Genomic DNA, 22,839 nt, shown 5'->3' on the forward strand with positions numbered 1-22,839 from the left:
TCAAGAAGGATGTTGATAAAATTGAAGAGGGTTCAGAGAAAAGCCATGAGAATGATCAAAGGAGAAAACTTGCCTTCCAGTGATAGGCTAAATTACTTGAGATCTTTGAGTCTAACAAAGAGAAGGTTAAGGGGTTACAGTCTATATGCATCTAAATAGGGAACAAATATTTAATAATGGGCTCTTCAATGTTGCGGGGAAAGATAATGATCCAAAGGCTCAAAGTAGAAGCTAGACAAATTCAGCCTGGAAATAAGGTGTAAATTTTTAACAGTGGGGTAATTAACCATTGGAACAATTTACCAAGGGTGTCATGGATTCTCCATCACTGGCAATTTTTAAACCAAGCTTGGATGTTTTTCTACAAGATCTGCTCTAGGAATTATTTTGCGGACGTTCTATGGTCTGTGCTATGCAGGAGGGCAGACAAGATGATCACAGCGGTCCCTTCTGGTCTTGAAATCTATGAAAAATAGAGGTTAAAGTGCTGAAATTCTTCAGGTTATGCAGGATTTTTAAGCATCCAGTGGATAAAGTGTATTCAGCACTTTTGTTTCAAGCCCTAGGCTTGGATTTTCAAATGGACCTAGAGCTGTTGTTAATGATTATTTGCATTACAGTAGCATCTAGAAGCCCCAATCCTGGACCAGGACCCCCCTATGCTAGGTGCTGCCCAAACACAGGAAAAACAGATGGTCCTTGCCCCAAAGAACATGCAGTCTAAGTTATGTGCCTGATTCCCATTGTCTAACTCAGATAGCCCCCTTTGAAAGCCCCAACCGTAGTTTACTTTCATTTTGTCACAGGTTGAGCATCAACAAGTCTTCTAAAGACCTTCCAAAGAACAGTCAAATGTGGTATTTAGAGCCAAGTTATAAATCTATTTAAAAAAAAAAGAATTTTCCAGGTGAAATATTGCAGGTTGGTAGCACCAGAAAATGTCTGACTTCTCTGTTGGTCTGATGCCAAACCTGGGTCCCAATCCAAAGGCCTTTGAAGTGAAAAGACTCCCTCTGCATTTCAATGGGCTTTGGATCAAGGCCTTATTCTGTGCTCATCTCTGTAGCCTCTGAGTACCTATGTACCTCTCCCTATGTGACAGGTATAGTGTGGACAGCAGAGGTGGTGTGCTCTTACCCCTCCTTGTCACATGCTAATGGGCCTCAAGCCTGTCCTGTAGGGACCAGTTTCTATGTATGAGAGAGATCATCAACACATGGGGCCCATTCAGTCATTGGCTCTTTGCCCAGTCGGTCAAGGCACATCTTCCTTTCAGTGCCAGTTGTGCTGGAGACTTGTGGATGCCTGTGCTCCTGGAACTGGACTGAGACGCAGCTACTCATTTCACACACAGGCTGCTGCTAGTGATCCTGAGACAGGATGGAGGGCATTTTTTTAGGTGCCAGAAGGGGAATGCTTGCCAGTTCATGAACAACTTTCCTCCCTTCCCCTGGCTTGCAGAGACCAGACACTGCAGAGGTGATGAGACTAGCCTCTCTTGGAAAAGGGTGTCATTACAACGTCTGAGCCAAAAAAAAGATGTTTTGGCAATTGGCAGCAGAATATAAATACTGAGGTAAAAATTCCTGGATGCCTAACTCCAGGCTGAAATGGATATGGCTATTCTGATGTGTATCATTTCTTGCTATATTAATTTGGCCCTGACAATGTGCACAGTGCTGTACAATACACAAAAATAGACAGTTTGTGTCCCAGAGAGCTTGACATCTGATTACAGACACTTACAAGATGGGATGCACTGGGAAAGTCAGCAGTGAAGAGAACGGTTTAAACCAGGGGTGGGCAAACCTTTTGGCCTGAAGGCCACATCGGGGTATGGAAACTGTATGGCATGCCATGAATGCTCATAGAATTGGGGGTAGGGGTGTGGGAAGGGGTGAGAGCTCCAGTTGAGGTGGCCGGCTCTGGGGTGGGGCCAGAAATGAGGAGTTCAGGGTGTGGGAGGGGATTCTGGGGTGGGGCTGGGGATGAGGGGTTTGGGGTGCAGGAGGGGGGTCCAGGCTGCGACTGAGGGGTTCGGAGGGTGGGAGGGGGATCAGGGCTGGAGCAGGATGTTGGAGCTTGGGGGGGCGGGTTTGAGGGCTCTGGCTGGGGGTGCGGGCTCTGGGATGGGACTGGGGTTTGGAGGGTGAGAGGGAGGGTGGAGGGGTACAAGAAGGGGCTCTGGGCTGGAATCGAGGGGTTTGGAGGGTGAGAGGGAGATCAGGGCTGTGGCAGGGGATTGGGTCACTGGGTTGGGGGCTGAGGGGTGCAGGCTCTGGGCTGCGCTTACCGCAAGCAGCTCCTGGAAGCATATCCCCTCTCTGGCTCCAAGGCGTGGCCAGGTGGCTCTGCGCGCTGCCCCGTCTGCAGGCGCCACCCCTGCAGCTCCCATTGGCCAGGAACCGTGACCAATGGGAGCTGCGGGGGTGGTGCCTGGCCACGCCTCCGCGTATTACGTAGGAGCCAGAGTGGGGTCGAGCCAGAGGAGGACCATGCTGGCTGCTTCCTGGAGCTGCATAGAATGGGGCAAGCCCCCAACCCCACTCCCCGGCTGGAGCTGAGGGCCAGATTAAATGATCTGACGGGCCGGATGTGGCCTGTGGGAAGTAGTTTGTCCATCTATGGTTTAAACAATAATTAATTGTTTAATGATAAATCCCTTCTTGTGGGCCTCATGGAAGAAATGCTCCTTAAGAAGGTCTTGAGTGAAGAGAGGGCAGTGGCTTGTCAGACAGGGTTCAATTCATAGGAGGGAATGTGGAAACATGACGGACTGCACAAGCAAGCTAACATTAATCTCTCCAACCCAGTAGCTACCTGAGTGCAATGTATATATCTTTATATGTAATCTCAGGGCTCTTATAGCTAAATCTAAATAATTTCCTAGGTTAGCTGCATGAACAGGATATGTGATGTGTCCTCTGATCATGGCCGGCCTGCTGCAGCTCACAGATATTACCAACAAACTTAATCTAGTATGGCGCTTGAGATAATTGGGCAGGAAACTTCCCCTGGAATTCCTGTGGAGTGTGATGAGGATAATTGTCGTCCAGCCTCGGGAATCCAGGATGCTCAAGTTTCTTTTGGTGAAAGGAACATTCGGGTTAAAGGGAAAATATCTGTCCAGTGGCAGTTTTCACTTGGTTTTCCAAAGCTGGATATGGTGGTAGCTAGAGAATGAGAAGCAGTTACAACTTACCAGTGTTCTAGCAGAAGAGGAAAGCCCAAAATAGCTGCAAAGGAGGAAAATGCTGGAAAAGCAGCAGCAGCAGTGGGCACATGGCCTGAAGGGAGCAGAGAGCCCATCTGGAATTCCTATACAAAATATTCTTATGTATCTGGGGGATTTGCCTGATTGTGCTATCAGGGAGTGGCAGTTGGAAATATTTCATCCCAAACTCGACATGCTTAAACTGGAGTATTACACTAGTAGAGATCTCTGTGCTCTTGCTGAAACAAGGACAAATCCATCAGCCCCTGGACACCCGTGAGTGGATCCACCCGCCTCTCTAGGCTGCAGTTCCATTGCTCAAAGAAAGGTCTGGATTTCAGGTGAAGTACTTGGCATGTGGAGGGGGAAGGTGATGTTAGGGTGGGTGGTTCAGATGGAGAAAATGAGAATCCAGCCGCAGTGAAGACTAAGTGATAAATCCTGTGAGGCTTAAAATGTGCCAGGGATCCTGCAAACTTCTCAGAAGTTGAAATAGTCATAGTCAATATCTGCAAAACAACCTTCCATAAAATATACAAAGGCCCTGGTCCTCACTGAGGACAAATGAATAAAACAGATGTGGAGTTTCCAGATGTGGCTCTTTGTGAGATCAGACATTCCCAAGAAAGCTAAAAGACTGGAGATAAGCAGTGTGGTCTAGTGCGCAGGGCACTGGACTGGGTTTCAGGAGAAGGGGGTTCTGTTGCTAGTTCTACTGCTGACCTGCTGTGTGACCGTGGACAAGTCGTCTCTCTCTGCCTCTGTTTCCCTTTTTGGTGTCACAGACTGTAAGCTTTTCAGGGCAGGGACTGTCTGCTGTTACGTGTATGTACAATGCGCAGAACAATGGGATCCTAATGTTGATGAGGGTCTCTAGACACTACCCTCCCTAATATGAATAAGAATAATAATTTTCAGAGGCTAAAAACCTACTTCTTTTTCAGACTTTTAGTTAACTTTAAACTTGCCCTGTCCATTTGCTCTCAGACCCTACTGAGAATTCTCCTCTCTTCCTGGGACACACCAAACCATTCAGCCAGAAAGGATCTGAGGAATTTAAAGAATAGTAGGGGTTAAAATCAGGTTGCAAACGGAAAGTTAGTGATAACCTTAACAAGCTGAACTGTCACAGCTCCAGAGTAAAATCTGCTGCCTGATTTTAAGCTTCTGGATAAATATTAGAAACAACTGGTAAGGTGAATGTCAGGTTCCTCTGGAGCTCAGACCATTTAAAAACCCAGCCTGCCAACTGGCCAAAGCTGCCATCTTCGTTTCTACCATTCCAAGAAATATAGCATCTCCCTGCAATCTGCATCATCTCACCCAAAAAGGGCACACAGCTCCCAGGAGTGACCTCACAGCATCTAGCATTGCCGAATTGCTGACCCGACAATATCAGCATTTCGGGAAGAAGTCAGCCTGGAGCCAGTGCATAGCCAGGTTTGATGTCACGATGTGCTCTCCCAACTTCCATCAGTTTGAGGTGGTGGCTGGGTGGGAAGGGAGGATGCTTGGTTGTTGTTGCTGTAGAATGGCTTAGAGCAGACACACACCAAAATGCAAAATCCAGCTCTTGATTTCTAATCACCCCGCTCTTGGGAGGGAGGGATGTTATAGATCCGTGGTTTTGGAATGATGTGGGGGACAACTGCAAGATTTCAATCTGGGTTCATGTTTCAAACACCACTTCAAGCCCACTTCTGTTGTAGAGACCTCCCCCCCCCCCCCCAAAAAAAAAAATCCCAGTTACCTCCAGGTACTGAGTATTTCAGCCCAGCCTTTCCCACACTTAATAGAAAGTGTCGCTCTTAACAGTGAAAGCATGGCTGGCTTTTACCTGCAATCCTTTTGTGCCCTCTGCTGGCTATTGGTGAAATCAGTAGGTTTCGATTTTCAGGAACTAACTTTTTACCAGCTACCTACTGATCTGAATTTTCAGTCCAAAAGGATTCCTTATGGATTCCTTCAGATTCTTGTAGCTGCATGGAGTAAGCCGGTAAGTAAGTATGTTGTCTCTATTACCTTTTTCTGGGGGCATGTTGCAGCCAGAGCTGTGAAAGTCAGATTCCTGCAGACTGCAGCCCTGCCTGGAAGGTCATCTTCAGGATTTGGGTGCCGTGTCCAGATGACTGTCTGCGCCTGAGCCACAACAGATTATTCGCTCACAGACCCCTGCCACTTTGTCTGTAAGTGCTGCCTAAGCTCCTTTGTGAAGATCTATTCAGATTAGTTTCTGAATGCTGCTTGAGACTATCTGGGTACGGAGGGGTTCTCTTATGAAACAGGCAGCTACTGCCCCAGATTGCTATGAAGTGATCCCTCGTTCTGTGGTTGATACTGCTGAAGGTCATTGGTGGAACAGCCCACTTCTTCATCTTAGTGTTGGTGAATATCATGCATGGAACAAACCTGCTTGCATTGTTACTGCCACTAAAGATCCCCCATAAAGCAGGCCATATTAGTGGGGATCATGACCAACGATCCCCCATAAAGCATTCCACGTTGTGAGGTGTGAGCAATGCTCGCAAACATTATTTGCTAGTAGAGTAACTGATATTTTAATTCATGAGCGGCACATCTCATTTCTCACGCAGTAACTGCACACCATGTGGATATACCTGGGAAATTCAGGGACTCGGAAGGGCATTCTCTCTGCACATGCCTGTTCTGCCTGGACTGGTGCATTCAGTAGAATAGCAGGTGCATAGTCTGCTGATTAAGCACAGGACTTGGACTCAGGAGTTCTAAATTCAGCCACAGACGTGCAGCTTTGCTTATCTTCATTTTGTAGCAGCTGGTACAATATGCTTCTCACAACTGGGAGAAGCTGCTACGTTCGTCTTCTCTATTTGACAAGAAATTGCTGGAAATTTAATATTGGCCCATTTCCAGCTGGAGTACCACTGATTACACTCTGCATGCACATTAGTATGTAGTTTATACTAATATTTGAAATCAAGAAATGATACTTCACTTCCCCACTCTCTTAAATCTTGCTTGGGCCAAATGACTGCTATGTTCTATTCTGTAGTAGCTACATTTTAGTGGCAGGGCCATTTGTCTGTACGGGGCCAAATCCTGATCTTCAATGTGCATAAGTGACTTTTATTAGCTATTTAATGAAAAGTGAAACTTGGTTAACTCCAAGCTGTTCTGATTTTCAGATACTTTTTAATTTTAATTTTAATAACCACAAGGTACTAGTAAAATCTTAATTAAAAAACTTTCTATTTTCTCTTTAACTGGTGTTTTGTCTGGGAATACTGTTATTTTGCTGTCACTGAGAGGTTTGGCAGTGTATGTAAAGGCGGGTGGCTTTATTCATATATATTTGACTCAACCAGCTAGTTAGCACATGGCTAATCCATGTAACCACATGTTCCCCTAATTGTGATCTGCTGGTTCCCTACTCCCTACATTAGTTTGTTATAACTACTTGTGGCTTTTTAATTAGTTCCCTGTCCCAAACAGTTTACAATCTGTCTTACACTATGTATTTGTACAATGTCCCGCTCACTGGGGCTTTGATTCCAGTTGACGTCTCTGGGCATTACTGTACTATAAATAATAATGAATAAAAAAGAACTATAAAATGTCACACATTCCTTGCAACCTCTTCCCATTAACCAGTCTTATTGCCAGTTCATCTACAAGGAAGTCCTCCTCCATTCATAACATACATAAAGCTAGAATGGCTGGTAAACCTACTTTGCCTACCATTGTGTCTCCTAATCAAGAGAAGAATGGTGGCCCAGTGGGTAACATGCTAGCCTGGGACTTGGGGAATGTAAGTTCAATTCTTTATTCTGATGTAGACTTCCTCCGTGACCTTGGGCAAGTAACATATTCTCTGTTTGCCTCAGCTTCCCATCTGTAAAATGTATTTATTCTCAAAACACAGGAATGTTTTGAGGATAAATACATTAAATGCACTCACTCACTGTGGTAATGGGGGCCATGTAAATACCTAAGATACATAGATGCAACTCTCATCTAGCCCAAAAGCTTAGTAAAAATAGGGTAATAACTACTGGAACAATTTACATATGGTCATGGTGGATTCTATATCACTGGTGATTTTAAAATCAAGATTGGATGTTTGTCTAAACAATCTGCTCTCGGAATGATTTTGGAAGTTCTGTGGCCTGTGTTGTAGAGGAGGTCAAACTAGGTGATCACAATGGTCCCTTGGAACTGGTGAATCTCCCAGTTGTTACTGTTACATTGTCCACAGAAATTTCTACTGATTTCCTAACTCACAGGGTGTATCTGAGACTCATCATTTGTCAGAATAAAAATAAAAGCCTGATTTTGAATTGTAGAACTCTAAAAAATGAACCCATTTTTCAGAGAGTCACTGCACATTTGGCCATTTCAAGACAATTGTTCTTTAGCTAATGAAAGGTAGTCACTGCTTGAGAGAGGGAAAGTTATAGTGTTCTTTCTATTAGTCTTAAAAGGCAATTGCCTCTTTGTCTGGATTCACTGTTACCTTGGTGGAGGCACAGCCAAACAGTACTCAGCCACTTTATAGTTGCTTCAGTTAACAGCAAAGCCTTTTTGTTTGTTTGTTTTCAGTAGTACTTCACAGGCACTGGCTATAATGTATGGGTCATGTTAGCAGTTAGCTATCAACTTTCAAGGAAACCACCTCTGTAATTTTTACTCCTTTTTGTGTGACCCCTTCAGTCGAAATAGACGTTCTGATACTATTTCTAAGTGTAGTGAAAGAGTACAGAGGCATGTGCAGTCAAGAACTAGAGACGGGTCCTAACTAACCCCTCACATTCAAATTCCCTGCCACTCCTGTTTTTGACTGGATTAAATCTGGGTCTGAATCTAAACTTTGTGGCCTATCTCTAGCAAGAACATAGGGATTGTGATCCCAGAACTAGAAATGATGGTGACAGGCACCATATAAATATATTTGGGAGACAGAATACAACAGTAACCAGTGTCGTGAATAACACACTCCAGTGACAGATGCTTCAGAAGATGTAATATGAACATAATGCAGCTAATGTTATAATGCTGTCCATTTGTGTGTGTGTGTGTGTGTGAGAGAGAGAGAGAGAGGGAAAAAAAATTCCATCCTGATTCCAGCTGGTGATCAACTTATGTCCTGAAGCATGAGGATTGGAAGCCCTTGCAATTTCATGCTTACTAATGTAACTTCACAACTGGCCCCTATCCTTATACTAAGCCAAACCAAAACCTATCTCAGAAGACACAACAGAATTTAGAAGAGTTTGTATTCATATCTGAATTTTGCAGCTCTAACAGGAACAATATGAACTGGAACCCAGACCTGAGTAATGGTAAATATCGCTGGTATCTTGTCTCAGACAAGGGGCTAATGACATGCTTCAGATAGACACAAACTCTTTGATGGGGTTGGCAGGGAAGGGGTTAACACTCTCCTTCAGAAGAAGGTCTGTAATGAGTGAGGGGATTTGCTTAGGTAGCAGGGCTGGACCAGCTGTAGACAATTAATTAATTCCTCCAATCACACTAGAGGAGAGATGTGGACTGCAGTGTCGGGGAGAAGGTTGTCTGTGAAGAGGAAGGGAGCTAGGTGAGTTTTCCTTGCTTGCAATGATTCATACTTTGACTTGGCTGAAGCAAGCCCTATGCTACACTTTACATTTAGCTGAGGCAAGAGCTATTGGATTTGGTTCTTAAATGGGCAGGATCATCTAGACAATTTTCAATGTACTTTTTTACAACCACATGCACCTCAAAAGTAATAAAATTCCACCTAGGTGTACAGAATCCTTTCCTGCCCAGATGGCCTTCTGTGCCCCCTTAGTGAACCTACCTGCTCCACAAGAATACCTACTAGACATAACAAAGTTGCAACCTGCTCTCCAGTTCAAAAACCAAGTGTAGGGTTCTGTTTATTGCACTGGAAAACACCTAATATGCTCACCTGCAAATGACTAGAAAAGCAGCTGTATTTACAAGGTTTTGGGGACCTGAGAGATCATTCACTTTTAGACAGGTATGGTTATAGTAACAAAATCCACAGTACTCAGAATAGCTCAGCTAGGGTATTGCTGGAACTGCTTTGGCTCTCTCAGCCTTAAGCGTCATTCTGTGTTCTTAATAAAGTTAGCTAAGCTTTTTTTTAAAAGAAGTGACATTTGTAATTAAAACACATTATAGCATAAAAGGCAAGATAGCCAGTACCAGGAGCTGATGTTTTCCTCTTTAACTATAGCACGCGCAAAGACCGTGCAAACGCCTCACACTGCTCCCTGACTGTGTACCTCCTCCAGTGTTGGAGGGATCATGTCCCAGTGCATTGTAGTTCGCTTTCCATGCCACTCAGTTATTGACCTCTCTGAGTTAATGTGGATTGTGGTAGTGGTGATTACTGTTACATGTCAACATGGGAACTGGACTGAGATAACAAACTACTGGTTTCAGGTAGGCCAGCAAAGTACGGCCAGGAAGGAACAACATTCGACCACTAGTGACCTTAGGTCTCACTTTCAAAAGTGCCCAAGAGAATTAAGACCCTATGTTCCATTGGCTTATGCTCCTAAATGATTTGTGTGCTTTTTTGAAAATTTTATCCCTGGATCCGAGTTCAAGCTCGTGACCTACTAGAAATGAAAGATGATACTATACAGAGACGATCAGCAAGTCTAAATCTTTCTATTGCAAACAATTAAGTGGTCACGGATTTATTTGGCCCATTTAGGGGGCATTACAGTAAGCCTTGGAGAAAGGCATGAGTCATGGTATTGCACTAAAAGTGCCATACTTGAGCCTGACCTTTGTCAGATTATAGGCAGTAATATTCCTATCCCACAATCTTTTTCTTTCCAGCCCCTGTCTCACCCTCTTCATCCATCACCACAAGCACCTCCTTTCAAAATCCTATTGGACAGATGTCGCTCCTTACCCCTTTCCCAAAGCACTCCGATGGGGCTGGACCAACTGGGCTGGAGGAGGCGGCTGTTGCTGAGCACTGGTGGTGAGTCGCCTTTCATTTGATTACTTGCCTTTTAATCAAAGCAGCAAGGGAAGCATTGGACTAGGGACTAGGAGAGATGGTCTGGAATTACATCTGTCTTCGTTATAAATCTGGAATTTGCGGGAACAGGTTGCCATAGCTGTAGAGAGTTTATCCCTGACGAATTAGGATCTTCATGTGGATTGCAAATAATGGGTCTTTCCCCTCTTCAATTCCTGTCCCCAGATTTTCATTACCGAAAAGGGAAATGGATGATGCTCTGAAGTGTAAAAACCTTTTGGCAACCTGTGATTGGGTTTTCACCTCATTTGCTGCACATGGTGATTTCTTCCCAGTTCTGTGTCCTGGACAGTTTTGTGTAATTTAGTAGTCTCTTTGTGAATATTGCCATTTGAGAAAATGAATAATCAGCTAAATTTTCTCAGAGATCCAGGTGGGAGGTTTGTTTGGGAATGTGACATCAGAAGGAAAAGTGCTTTTCGAGTCTGGATCTTCTTTCTGATCAAGAGGGAAGAGACTATCAGAAACTTGAGTACAATCTATTATGCTGTGAAATAGTTGGCCAAGGAAAGTGGTACAAGTCCTATCTCCAAACTACTCTGGAGAAAACATAAGAATGGCCATAGTGGGTCAGACCAATGGTCCATCTAGCCCAGTATCCTGTCTTCCAACAGTGGCCAATGCCAGGTGCTTCAGTGGGAATGAACAGAACGGGCCATCATTGAGTGATCCGTCCCCTGTCATCTACTCCCATGAAAGAATGTACTGCAGGGAACAGTCCTGCTAGCAGGGAAATGAGCTGGTGATGTAATAGGTGTCTTCAATGTCCAACCTCTCTGATTAGGAAGAATGACAAATAGAGTATGGAGGTTCTTTCCCAATGGGTCAGTACTACTAACACCTGAACATTAGGATTTCTTGGCATGTCCAGGTCAAGAATACCAGCCGTGCAGGTACATCCAAATATGCCAATGATTGCAACCAAGTGTTAATGGATGGTGGCAGCACAGCGGGTATGGTGGTGAAAGGGTGAAGCAGCTGCTTACTGAAATGAACGCTATTCGTTTCTTGTGTGTGGGTGGAAGTGGATAAGCCTTTTTAAGAATGCAAGTGTTACAGGATCTGCACGTTGCCTCTTTAGTTATCATCCTTTAGTTATAATCAGTGCTCACGCTGCAGCTTAGTTTGGTTTTGTTTGTTTGAGAGACTAGAAAGAGAAACATGCACTGCTAAAAATAATAGCAGGCTGACTAGGTCGGTGCTGCATTTAGGAAATAGGCTTCAGTGCAATCTCTCTCTCTCCCAGTAACGCTGGATGAAAACCAGGTTCCCTGTTCGAGCAGCCCTGAATGCAATTCCATAACTAGAGATGGGTCTGAGCCAGAACCCCAGCTCTACACATCTCCAGGTCTGGATCTTGATCTGTAGCAAAACTTCAGCTGGGAGTGGGATTGGGTCCATGGCTATGAATTTCACAGTTAGCTTATCACTGGGAATCAGAACAAAACCCCATGTTTTAACGCCCCTGAAGGTTGCTTATGAAGTACTCTAAGATCCTCAGATGAATGGCACAGTAGAGGCACAGCATGGTAGTCTGGTAAGAGATGTGTAGGATCAACAGTCAGTAGGTCTTCATTTAATTGTGCTACAGAGTAAACCACACCTCCAGGCTTGCCGTTGGAAGGTACCTGTCTGCATGGGGAGCAGTTCATAGCTAAAACTAGTTTAATAAGGTCTAGCTGATTCTGTCTGCCAGATGCTGTTAGCTTCCAAACTGTATCGCTACCCACTACACATAGAGCCATTGTAAGGTAGTGGTGAAATTGATCTGCAGAGTTCAGATCCAGACTCGTATCTCCACTTTCCCAAAGCTCAGGAGTACTTGGATACAGGGTTTCAGCTCATCCTGTCACTGGCCAGTTTCTCAGTCTGGATCTGATATTTTAGATCTGGGATTTTAGTTTGGGCCCATCTCTGAGTCACGCAGCCATCCTAGGTTAGCATTGAGTGCAACTGCTGTCTGGACTTAGGGGTGGATTGGAAAAAGGGAAATCAGTGTTGTACATCTCTCAGGCAAATTTTCCGGAATTCAGCTCTTTCCTTCCTGAAAGGGATGACAGACCCCAGGGAAAGTGAGTGAACACTGTCTGTGCTCTGCTCAAGCCATGTGTGGCCTGCTGACTCAGGAGCCTGCATTAGCAGCAGCTGCAGACCTACATGTGGTGCCTTTCTACAGCTCATCTCTCCCAGTGGATATCACTCCAGGCAAGCATTGTGTGAAGGGTGGACTGGCGGAGTGATTCAAACAAAACCATGGGCAATATGAGAGGGAAATAGACCTCTCTAAACTAGAGCAAAGGCTTCTGCCCAGAACTGTGCCATGCCCATCGGGTAGGGGTTGGGAGGAAGAGCTAGATTCATGGTTGATTAGAACAATATAGCTGAATTTAATAAAAGGTAAATTATTCTTGAATCATCTAGTCCTCCTAGTTCATCTGTATCTCCTTAATAGCCAGCTGCACCTTCAGGTATAGAATCCTTACGGGGTGCTCAGTTGTCTATAGGGTCAAGTTCAGACTTGGTATAAGTGGGTGCAATTCCACTGAAGTGCAATTGTTTCCATGGTTGGTCTGGCCTAGGGTGCTTGGGATGATGAAAACATCCTGGCTTCTCTGGTACTCGGCCTTTTAATGGCCTGTTCTTGTTTTGCGTAGATTAAAGGAGCAGTTACCACTTCAAGGTGTGTCATGTTGCAGACCATCAAGGCTGGGAAACCCAGATTTCCAAAGATGTATAAGAAGTGTTTTAGAACGTATGGTCCTTGAGATACCAGACCTTTAATAACAATGTATTCAGATTATACTCTTCCTGAGCTTGTGGAATAGCATCCTGGCCAGTGATCCAGTGTGTCTGCCCCTACCTGCCTATACCAGATCTGAATTTGGCCCTGAGCTCTCAAGTTATGTCTGAATTTCCATAGCATCCAAATGAGGATACTTTTCTTCCATCTCGAGAGCATGAATTAGGCACCAAAATAAATTCTCTCCTTTTTTTTTTTTAAAGAAAAAAGTAGCGCTTGAAGGAGTATTTTCACACTGTCTCTTGTTTCTTGCATTCAAACAGAACAGCCCTCACCCCACAGCCTGAGCCAGAATAGGGTGTTTATCCTTTAATTCCTTTTTGTGTGGATTTTGTCCTACAGCTGAGAATGACCTGGGTTCAAAGACTCTGGAGGTACGCAGAGATGGCAGGAATGGTGGCAGTAGGTGGAAGCCCCTGAAGCCTGGAGCTGAACAGCTGCTAGTCAATAAAGTAAGGCATTGTTTGAAATATGGTTTTACCTGCTCTCATGCTGGCATTTGTCTGGTACGTCCTTAGCCTTAGAATCTGACAATACGCTTTAGTAAAAGCTTCCAGAATCCAGTTTCTGTAGCAGCAGACTTTTTTTGTAATTAGTGCGAATTATTTTATGGCAATATAAAGATTGTAGCATTAACCTTTTTTGCCCAGATTAGTTCCCATCGGATATAAATCAGAGGCTTTACAACCTAATACAGGGCCTGGGCTCTCCCTTCCTTTTGGCTGAATATTCCTTGCAGATGGGGGGAAACTGTGTAATTTCAAATTGTCTGTAGTTTTATTACCATATGTCCTTTGGATTAATTATTGTCGCTATCTCTGTGACATATTTGTGTGTCTGTTCTTTCCAAAGTGTTTTGCAAATACAGATGAAATCCCTTTTACTTTTGACAGTATAGTCCCCACACTCACTAGTGAAACCCACTGGGGTTGTGGGGACTAGTCTGGATCTTTGTCTTGGAGTTAGAAAGTTGTGGGCAAACTAGAAAGAAAATTGGCAAAGCGCTGTGCCAGCATTCCCCGATGTGCATATCACCGCGTCTCCAGGCTCAGAATTCTCTTGGTAGCTGCCTCACGCTGTACCCTTGCTTTCTGGAAGTCAGGTTCACTACATGAAATTCATTGTGACACTTGTCTTTCCTGAGCCTGGCTCTGGGAGGAAGCCCTTCATTGGGAGCTGAAGGTGGTCAGCACGTGTCATGAGAGGATCTTGGTTTGCTTTCATCATGAGCCAGCTACGTTGCTAATCCTCTTTGTACTGTCCATTGAATGATTCCCAGCTGGTGTGGGGAGGGGAAGCTGCTTTTTACTGATCAGATGGGAGTCTCAGAAATAGCTTTAGACAATATGTAAGCAAATCAATTTAGGACCAGAATCAATCTGGCTCTTGCTTATGTTTGCCATGGTGGGGAGTAGGGTAGCGGGAGCTTTCCTCCATGAACTTTCTGCTGTGTTCAGGCAGGATGTACTTCAATTGCTGTACTGCTGATTGTACTGTGTGTACTCTGATGTCTCACTGATTTCAGCATGATGCTCATGTGGATGACCGCAGCAAAGAAGAGCTTTTGGAGAAAGAGCAAAAAAAAAGAGAGTTAATTTACCACGCACAGGGCTTTCTTTTGCAGTGGGGTGAGCAAAGGATGGGCCAGCACCCACGAACACCAGATTTCCCAGTTGGGACCAAAAAGGGAACTACAGTACTGACCATTTACAAGGGACCCTGTTTTCATGCTATTTCCAGCCCAGATTTTGAGAGCGAGTGAGAGAGATGTTGACCTGTAGTGGCAGGGCCCAAAAAGAGGATAAAGCATCCTTGTACTAGTGTTCGTCTATAGAGTGCTAGTCTGAGCTCTCCAGTTACATCTGCTGTCACAACACATGAATTCTTTACACCCAGAAGTTTAGGTAAATAGCTGAATACTTGGGTATTGATCCAAACTGAGCCCGCTCTTGCATGTTGCCTGTTACTATTTCCCCCACAGCTGCTGCCACTGCTGCCTCCCTGCTGTGTCTGTACAATTTTATTATGCCGCTACGTAATTGCCCTTCTTTATCTGATCAGCTGCCTTTATGAAACATGATCGTTAAAGAGGACCCTGCTGCTTTATGTCTGGTTTTCGTGATAGAAATGGTTCACTGGTGATAACTCATGTTGACTACTCCGATTTCCTTGTTTTGGATGGGTTCTGCAGCTTTCACTGAACACATGCAGGGAAGGGTTATTGGCATTTAGGAGTCACTGTTAGCCCACGAAAGCTTATGCCCAAATAAATTTTTTAGTCTCTAAGGTGCTACAAGCACTCCTCATTGTTTTTGCTGTTACAGACTAACACGGCTACCACTCTGAAAACTGTTAGCTTTGTGCCTTGACTGTCACCTTCAATTACTTCTTTATCTAGTGGGCTGAAATATAACCCACAGAGAAGAATCACATTCATTTAACCAAGAGTCTGATCAAGATGGTCAGCCCTTAATTTCTGCTCACTTCCCTCAGGATTACAATCTCTTCCCAGAGGGGTAATTCTGTAAGGAGATCCTCCCACTTTGGTAGACAGGATATCTTGGGCGTTAATTGGATGCAGAGTGTACATGGAGCTAAAAATCTCTGCCAGGTAATGAATATACACAAATCAAGAGCAGAAGCATGAGCTGGTAGTAAAAGCACAGAGGTGGGCATTAGAACACACCTGTGTTCTATCCCTGACTCTGCCATTAACTCACTATGTGACTTTGGGCAAGGCACTTCACCTACCTGTGCCTCAACTTCCCTGTCTTTATGGTTAGGATAATACGGGTTTACTGCTTAGTTTGTGTGTGTTATATGGCTTAATTTGTTAAATCTGTGAAGGCTTTGAGATCCTGAGAAACTCAATTGAGGGGCAAAGAATTATTGTAATTGGAGGGCCAAAAAACCTGAAAAACTCCTTTCTTCCCAGAGTTTGTGGCTGTTTGGCCTATTACAGAGGCAGCCCCAAAACTCCAGTCTGGATTAGAACTTTGTGTTGTGCCCAGAGTAGCGAGACTTGTTACAGAGGTGTGACGATAAGCTCCCTGTCCCAAGGAATTTATAATCTAAATAATTTAGAAACCTGTTGTTTAGATTCAAGGTTTTGGTGTGAGCCCCACTCTAATTATTATAGCAAGCAGCACTAACCCAACCTGGTGGTGAGAATTTTGTTACACCTTTCACCTAAAGCATGTGAAATACACACAGCTGTGAGATTCACTACTGCAAAGCTTTTGAACAAACTTAGGGCTGATTCATGGTCTTGATGCGAAACCCTGCCGTTTCAAATGATTTTCTTGTGGAATTTCCAGGTGTGAAAGTTACAGGGTATGACCTTTATGGATATGGCTACACTGTAATTAAAAACCCATGGCTGGTCCGTGCTAGCTGACTCCGTCTCCTGGGGCTCAGGCTGTGTGGCTGGTTCTTTGCAGGGTAGACTTCCAGGCTGTCGCACTGACTCTGTGAGGTGGGAGCAGGGTGACCAGACAGCAAATGTGAAAAATCAGGACAGGGGCTAGGGGGTAATAAGGAGCCTATAGAAGAAAAAGACCCCAAAATCGGGACTGTCCCTATAAAATCGGGACATCTGGTCACCCTAGGTGGGAGGGTCTGAGAGCCTGGGCTGCAGCTCAACTCCAGAAGTCTACAGTGCAGTGAAAGAGGCTCGGAGCCCTGTAAGCCTCAGTCAGCTGGCACAGGGCAGCCGCAGGTTCTGAATTGCAGTGTAGACATACCCTATGGGACTGAAAAGATCAATGAACCTGTAAGTGAATCCACCAAGTATCCTTGTCGTCGAGTGGTCCAGTGTCATGACAGAGGAGGAATCCCTCACCCTCTTCATGGGGCAGCAAGGGCTGGGAATGCAGAGGAGGGAGCATGCTCAGATACCAGAGATACAGCAAGGGAGAACCCCCCTCTTGGTTGTATTAAGTGACACTCATCCCTTGGCTGACACATAAGTTAGCATGGATGGATTTGGGAGCAAACAGAACCTCTGTCAGTGAATTGGTGCCACTTGGGATGGGCCACTTGGTGATGTGCACACGGGTCTCAAAACTGCCAACTACTAGCAATTTGCCATCTCGATAAAATGAGCCAACTCCAGCAGAGCTATTGTCTGTGCACTGGAGCCAGCCAAGTGTTGAATAAAGAAGAGCAACAATATTTATGGGGAGCTGCTGTTATAGATAGCGATATATTCTGTTGTATGCTACTCAAGCCCTATCAGAGAACGCCATCAGCTGTATTATATGATAGACAACATTACCATATTCAGGAGCTGGCTCTGAATGATGCATGCCTGTGGTCAGCGAAGTTTAATAAATCAAACTTTCTTAACCTATTAAGGACAGGCCTGCACTTAGCAGCCTTGGTATTTGTCACTGTTGTGACAATACACATTCCTAGTGTGAAATTGTGATTCTGTTGCTATAGTTCTATCTCTAACATGCCATGGCACAGAAGGTTAGAGAGATTTACCAGGAAGACTTAAACTTCATTTTAAAAAATACCTCTGCTAAACAGTACTTTTAATTACTTGTCATTCAATAGCATTTATAGGCTCTCATCAAAGATCAGGGCCCCATTCTGCTAGGCACTGTGCACACACAAAAGAAGAGAGTCTGTATCCCAAACAATCTGAGGAAACAGCCCTGTTTCCGGTAGGTAACTAGAGAGCCATGCCGAAAGTGGATTAAAATGAAAAACTCAGCACCCTGCCCCTAAACCTTCATCTCAAGTCATGCAAAAAACATTTCTGTGGTCCAGGAAAGCTTGGTTAAGAAGCTTTTCCATCCAGCTGAATGACATAAAAATGAGATTCTGGTGCTGGAAACATTAATGGACCTTTGAACTTCCTTTTGATGAACAAAGAGACCTGGCTGCCAGGGTCAGAAGCAGAAGTGTCAGAATACTTTGTTGTGAGAACTGCTAGCCCAAGAGATGCAGATAACTCAGAGAAACAACTTTGGAGTGCTAATCAAAACACCTTCCGAGATTTGCTCATCGCTGCAATTAGGCAGCTTGTCACTTAGGCTGAGTTACGGGGAATAGCCAGGGGTGCAAAAGCTGATCAGGGTTTATAAATCAGATCCACTGAGTTAAAGGAGGCGAGAGTGGGATTTACCATCACAGATCACAATGGCAGCATTTCAAAGCCTATCCATCTCTCATCTCCTGAGCTCAGAACTGCAGGGCTGTAAATCAAATCCTTGCGAGCCAGAAAATCTTGGCAAGATTTGTAAATCTGAATTAAGATTTGAAGGCTTTTGGATATCTCTTGTCAATCCATTTATTTGCAGCCACAGACCAAATGGATTGTTTCAAAAGTCAGGTGGCTGGAAAGGCTTGTAAATCAAGACCACAGGCCCAGTTCTGGAAGAAACTATGCCTAGTTTCCATGCTGCAAATGGCAGTTTTTTTGTTCGAGAGCAAGAGGCCGGGTCAATGTAGCATCGGCATTAGTAGCACCAGTTTTATCTTGGTCCTTGGAGGAATGGGGGCAGTGCCAGAAAAATTAATGAATGTCACCGCAGGCCGTCGAGGGCACAGTGCTGCTAGTGAGCAGTGGCCCCGGGAACCCCAAGAGGCTGCTGCGTGCAAAGTGCAGGTTTTTGAAAATAGAGCTGCACTCCTCTGCATTTTAAAAACACTGAGTGTGTTGTCTGGGCAGGGGAATGACCTCTCTTACCTCTGGGTTATAAGCCGGTTAAGTGCTAAGTGCCTTGTCCAAAGCCGCCTGAAGTCAGTGAACATGCTCCCGTTCACAAGGCTGCCAAGTGTCACACACGCATCTGGCAACCTGACTGGACCCTCATGCTTCTGTAGGGATGCCCTTGTAGTTGCTACTCCCAGCAGCCAAGCAGCCTCCCCTCCCGCTGCTCCCTCTGTTGTGTCTGTGCAGGGAAAGAACAGGCAGAGGAGGCATTGACGGCTGGGGGGGACAGATGAGTTGGCTCCTCCCTCCCCCCCCCAGCTACTCCCTACCTAGCCTCAATAGCTGTCCTTTCTCCAGAGCGCCCAGTACCCCCTTCCCCTCCCCCCATGCACCGTCGAGGCAAGGGGAATGTTTGTAAGGCTGGAATCACCTCAGAACTCCAGGCTGGGTTAGGGAAGGCTTGTTGGGCTAGATCCACACAGTTATTTAGGCGGCTAAACTCCAGACGTAGGCACCTAAGTTTTAGGCTCCACTGCAATCCACATAACTGCTGCCAAATCTGTAGGTGCCTAAACTCACTCAGTGCCAAACTGTCAGTGTAAAAGTTCCCTCGACACCTAGGTGTTTTGTATTAGGGCATGTGCACTGCTGCCCGCTTCTAGGTGTCCAGATGCCGAACTCCCGCCTAGCCTCAGAGCAATCCACGAACCAGGAGAGGATAAGGTGGAAGAGGGCCTATCTCACGTGTGGGGCCTGATCCGGTAGGTGTGCGGAAGGTTGCCTAATGGATCAGGACCCATTTAAAATCTGACCAGAGGAGTTGTTAGTGGCCATCTTCTAGCTCTTAGATCACTTGGATGTGGGAGACCCAAAGTCTAGTCCTTCTGCTCCAGCCACTCTTTAATTATTAATCCACGGTGGAACAGCTGTAACAGGAGGGACTGAGAATATCTCCTGTGTTTAGACCCTGTTCAAATCCTTTCTCCCACTCTCGCAGAGTAGGGACTAGAACTTTGGGTCTCTCAGGTGGGGATGGGGTGAGAAAATGAAGTCCAGGAGGTGTTAAGGATCTTACCCCGGCTCTCACAGTGAAACAGTGGCAGAGCTGGGAATGGAAACCAGGTCCTCAGAGTCCCATGTCCTGTCCACAGGGTCCGTTCACCTACCTGAATTGTACCTGGCAGTCAGGAGAGGGGGGTGTCAAGGGGATTTAACTACACTTTTCTGGATCTTCACTAATTAGTGAGATTTGTATTCTGTGGGCACAGGTTCAGGTCAGTCCTTCCTTTGCTGGAACTGCTTCATCCTGAATTTCTAACGCCAGCTGTATTTTAGTACCCTGGTCTTGCCCATCTCCCTACTCCTTCCTGTTGGCCTGGGAGGCATCCTAATAAAAAGGATTAAAGCACAATCTTTTGTGCCAGGCAAAGCTGCGGTGTGAGTATTTAAGCTGGAAATCTTGCATCTGCATTAGGGCCAGTTTCTTTCTTGTTCCCTGTGCTAATAGCAGGGAGTATGCAGATCTGCTGCAAAAAGGTGTTGAATATTCAGAAAGGCTTGCTTTTCTCTGACAAGCAACCTATTTCTGGAGGCAGGAAGGGGACTGTAATGGCAGTGATGGGGTACATGTGAGCCAGATGCCTTCTGTGAAGCATTCCCAGGCTCCCCAAAGTTAATTCCATACCAGCACATTTATGAGGAACAGGAAATTCAACCAAAGTACTCTCCAGGAGAATGGAATGAAGGGAGGGTTGATCTGGGTTTTCTCCCAGTGACTCTATGCAGCCATAGCAGGGAGCTCTGCTTGGTATTCCACACCAGCCGTCAGGAACAGTATCCCTGATAATGTCACGGCAAACCTGGTGGCTGAACTTTGTGACTTTGTCCTCACTCATAACTATTTCACATTTGGGGACAATGGATACCTTCAAATCAGCGGCACTGCTGTGGGTACCCGCATGGCCCCACAGTATGCCAACATTTTTATGGCTGACTTAGAACAACGCTTCCTCAGCTCTCGTCCCCTAATGCCCCTACTCTACTTGCCTACTTGATGAAATCTTCATCATCTGGACCCATGGAAAAGAAGCCGTTGAGGAACTCCACCATGATTTCAACAATTTCTATCCCACCATCAACCTCAGCCTGGATTAGCCCACATAAGAGATCCACTTCCTGGACACTACAGTGCTAATAAGCGATGGTCACATAAACACCACTCTATACTGGAAACCTACTGACCGCTATACTTATCTACATGTCTCCAGCTTTCATCCAGACCACACCACATGATCCATTGTCTACAGCCAAGTTCTACGATACAACCGCATTTGCTCCAACCCCTCAGACAGAGCCAAACACCTACAAGATCTCTATCAAGCATTCTTAAAACTACAATACCCACCTGCTGAAGTGAAAAAACAGTTTGACAGAGCCAGAAGAGTACCCAGATGTTACCTACTACAGGACAGGCCCAACAAAGAAAATAATAGAACGCCACTAGCCGTCACCTTCAGCCCCCAACTAAAACCTCTCCAACGCATTATCAAGGATCTACAACCTATCCTGAAGGACGACCCATCACTCTCACAGATCTTGGGAGACAGGCCAGTCCTTGCTTACAGACAGCCCCCCAACCTGAAGCAAATACTCACCAGCAACCACACACTACACAACAAAAACACTAACCCAGGAACCTATCCTTGCAACAAAGCCCGTTGCCAACTGTGTCCACATATCTATTCAGGGGACACCATCACAGGGCCTAATCACATCAGCCACACTATCAGAGGCTCGTTCATCTGCACATCTACCAATGTGATATATGCCATCATATGCCAGCAATGCCCCTTTGCCATGTACATTGGCCAAACCAGACAGTGTCTACATAAAAGAATAAATGGACACAAATCAGACGTCAAGAATTATAACATTCAAAAATCAGTTGGAGAATACTTCAATCTCTCTGGTCACTTGATTACAGACCTAAAAATCGCAATTCTTCAACAAAAAAACTTCAAAAACAGACTCCGACGAGAGAATGCTGAATTGGAATTAATTTGCAAACTGGACACCATTACATTATGCTTGAATAAAGACTGGGAGTGGATGTGTCATTACACAAAGTAAAACTATTTCCCCATGTTTATTGTCTTCCCTACTGTTCCTCATATGTTCTTGTCAACTGCTGGAAATGGCCCACCTTGATTATCACTACAAAAGGTTTTTTGTTTTTTTTTCTCTCCTGCTGGTAATAGCTCACCTTACCTGATCACTCTCGTTACAGTGTGTATGGTAACACCCTTTGTTTCATGTTCTCTGTGTATATAAAATCTCCCCACTGTATTTTCCACTGCATGCATCCGATGAAGTGAGCTGTAGCTCATGAAAGCTTATGCTCAAACAAATTTGTTAGTCTCTAAGGTGCCACAAGTACTCCTTTTCTTTTTGAGGATACAGACTAACACGGCTGCTACTCTGAAACACACCAGCTCTGTTGCTTTCTATTTTTATCTCCTTGTGCATTGCTGAGTGAGCATTTAATTTTGTGGAGCTATTTTCCGTTTACTGTTTGAAATGTGTCCCACACCATATTTCTCTTGCCTTACTAATTTCAGGGGGGATAGATCGTTGACTGCTGCATTTTGACACAGAAGCTGTAGCTAATCACGATGATATTCGATTGCCTTCTGTCCATACGACTAGGCTGACCGAAAAGCATGGAGTCCCATGGATTTGTCTGTGCTAATTAGTTTAAATATCAGTGCACCAATGCACTCAGAGATTTATTTGTATGCATGGAGGAGAGCCAGGAAAATGTATCCTCTCTAATCTCTCTCTTCCCTGGCTCTAAATATTCAATCATTTTGCATCCAGGGAATGTCTGCTTTGTATATTTTTTTCTGTGGTTTACATTATCACTTGCTAAACCTATTATGAAGTACTATTTGCCACAGTTTTAAGATGTTTGTATGGTTTTCCCTGTGCCCTCTTTCTCATTCAACTCCAGGAGCTTCCTAAATATATCCGTGACTATACTTGCTTTCCAGTTCTGTAAAACCCATTTGTGTGTGCATACATGTAGTGTGCATAGCGTTGTGTGACATCACTAGATCGCA

The 22,839-nt window shown here is 44.9% G+C and overlaps 1 protein-coding gene across 4 annotated transcripts in view; it reads left to right on the forward strand.

Annotated features, from left to right (window-relative positions):
• The first annotated feature begins 10,059 nt into the window (after nucleotides 1-10,059).
• Nucleotides 10,060-22,839, forward strand: part of ARHGEF9 (Cdc42 guanine nucleotide exchange factor 9) — a 238,795-nt gene continuing 226,015 nt past the window's right edge. For 2 of the 4 annotated variants that reach the window (XM_074962411.1, XM_074962409.1), the window contains exons 1-2: nucleotides 10,061-10,196; nucleotides 13,399-13,508. In XM_074962411.1, coding sequence (XP_074818512.1) covers nucleotides 10,145-10,196; nucleotides 13,399-13,508 — 162 coding nt within the window. In that variant the 5' untranslated portion in view covers nucleotides 10,061-10,144. Of the gene's footprint in view, nucleotides 10,197-13,398; nucleotides 13,509-22,839 lie in introns of all 4 variants that reach the window. The other 2 variants (XM_074962410.1, XM_074962412.1) reach the window with 2 other exon arrangements.

Source organism: Natator depressus, chromosome 9 (assembly GCF_965152275.1).
Source record: "Natator depressus isolate rNatDep1 chromosome 9, rNatDep2.hap1, whole genome shotgun sequence".
Classification (NCBI taxonomy): domain Eukaryota; kingdom Metazoa; phylum Chordata; order Testudines; family Cheloniidae; genus Natator; species Natator depressus.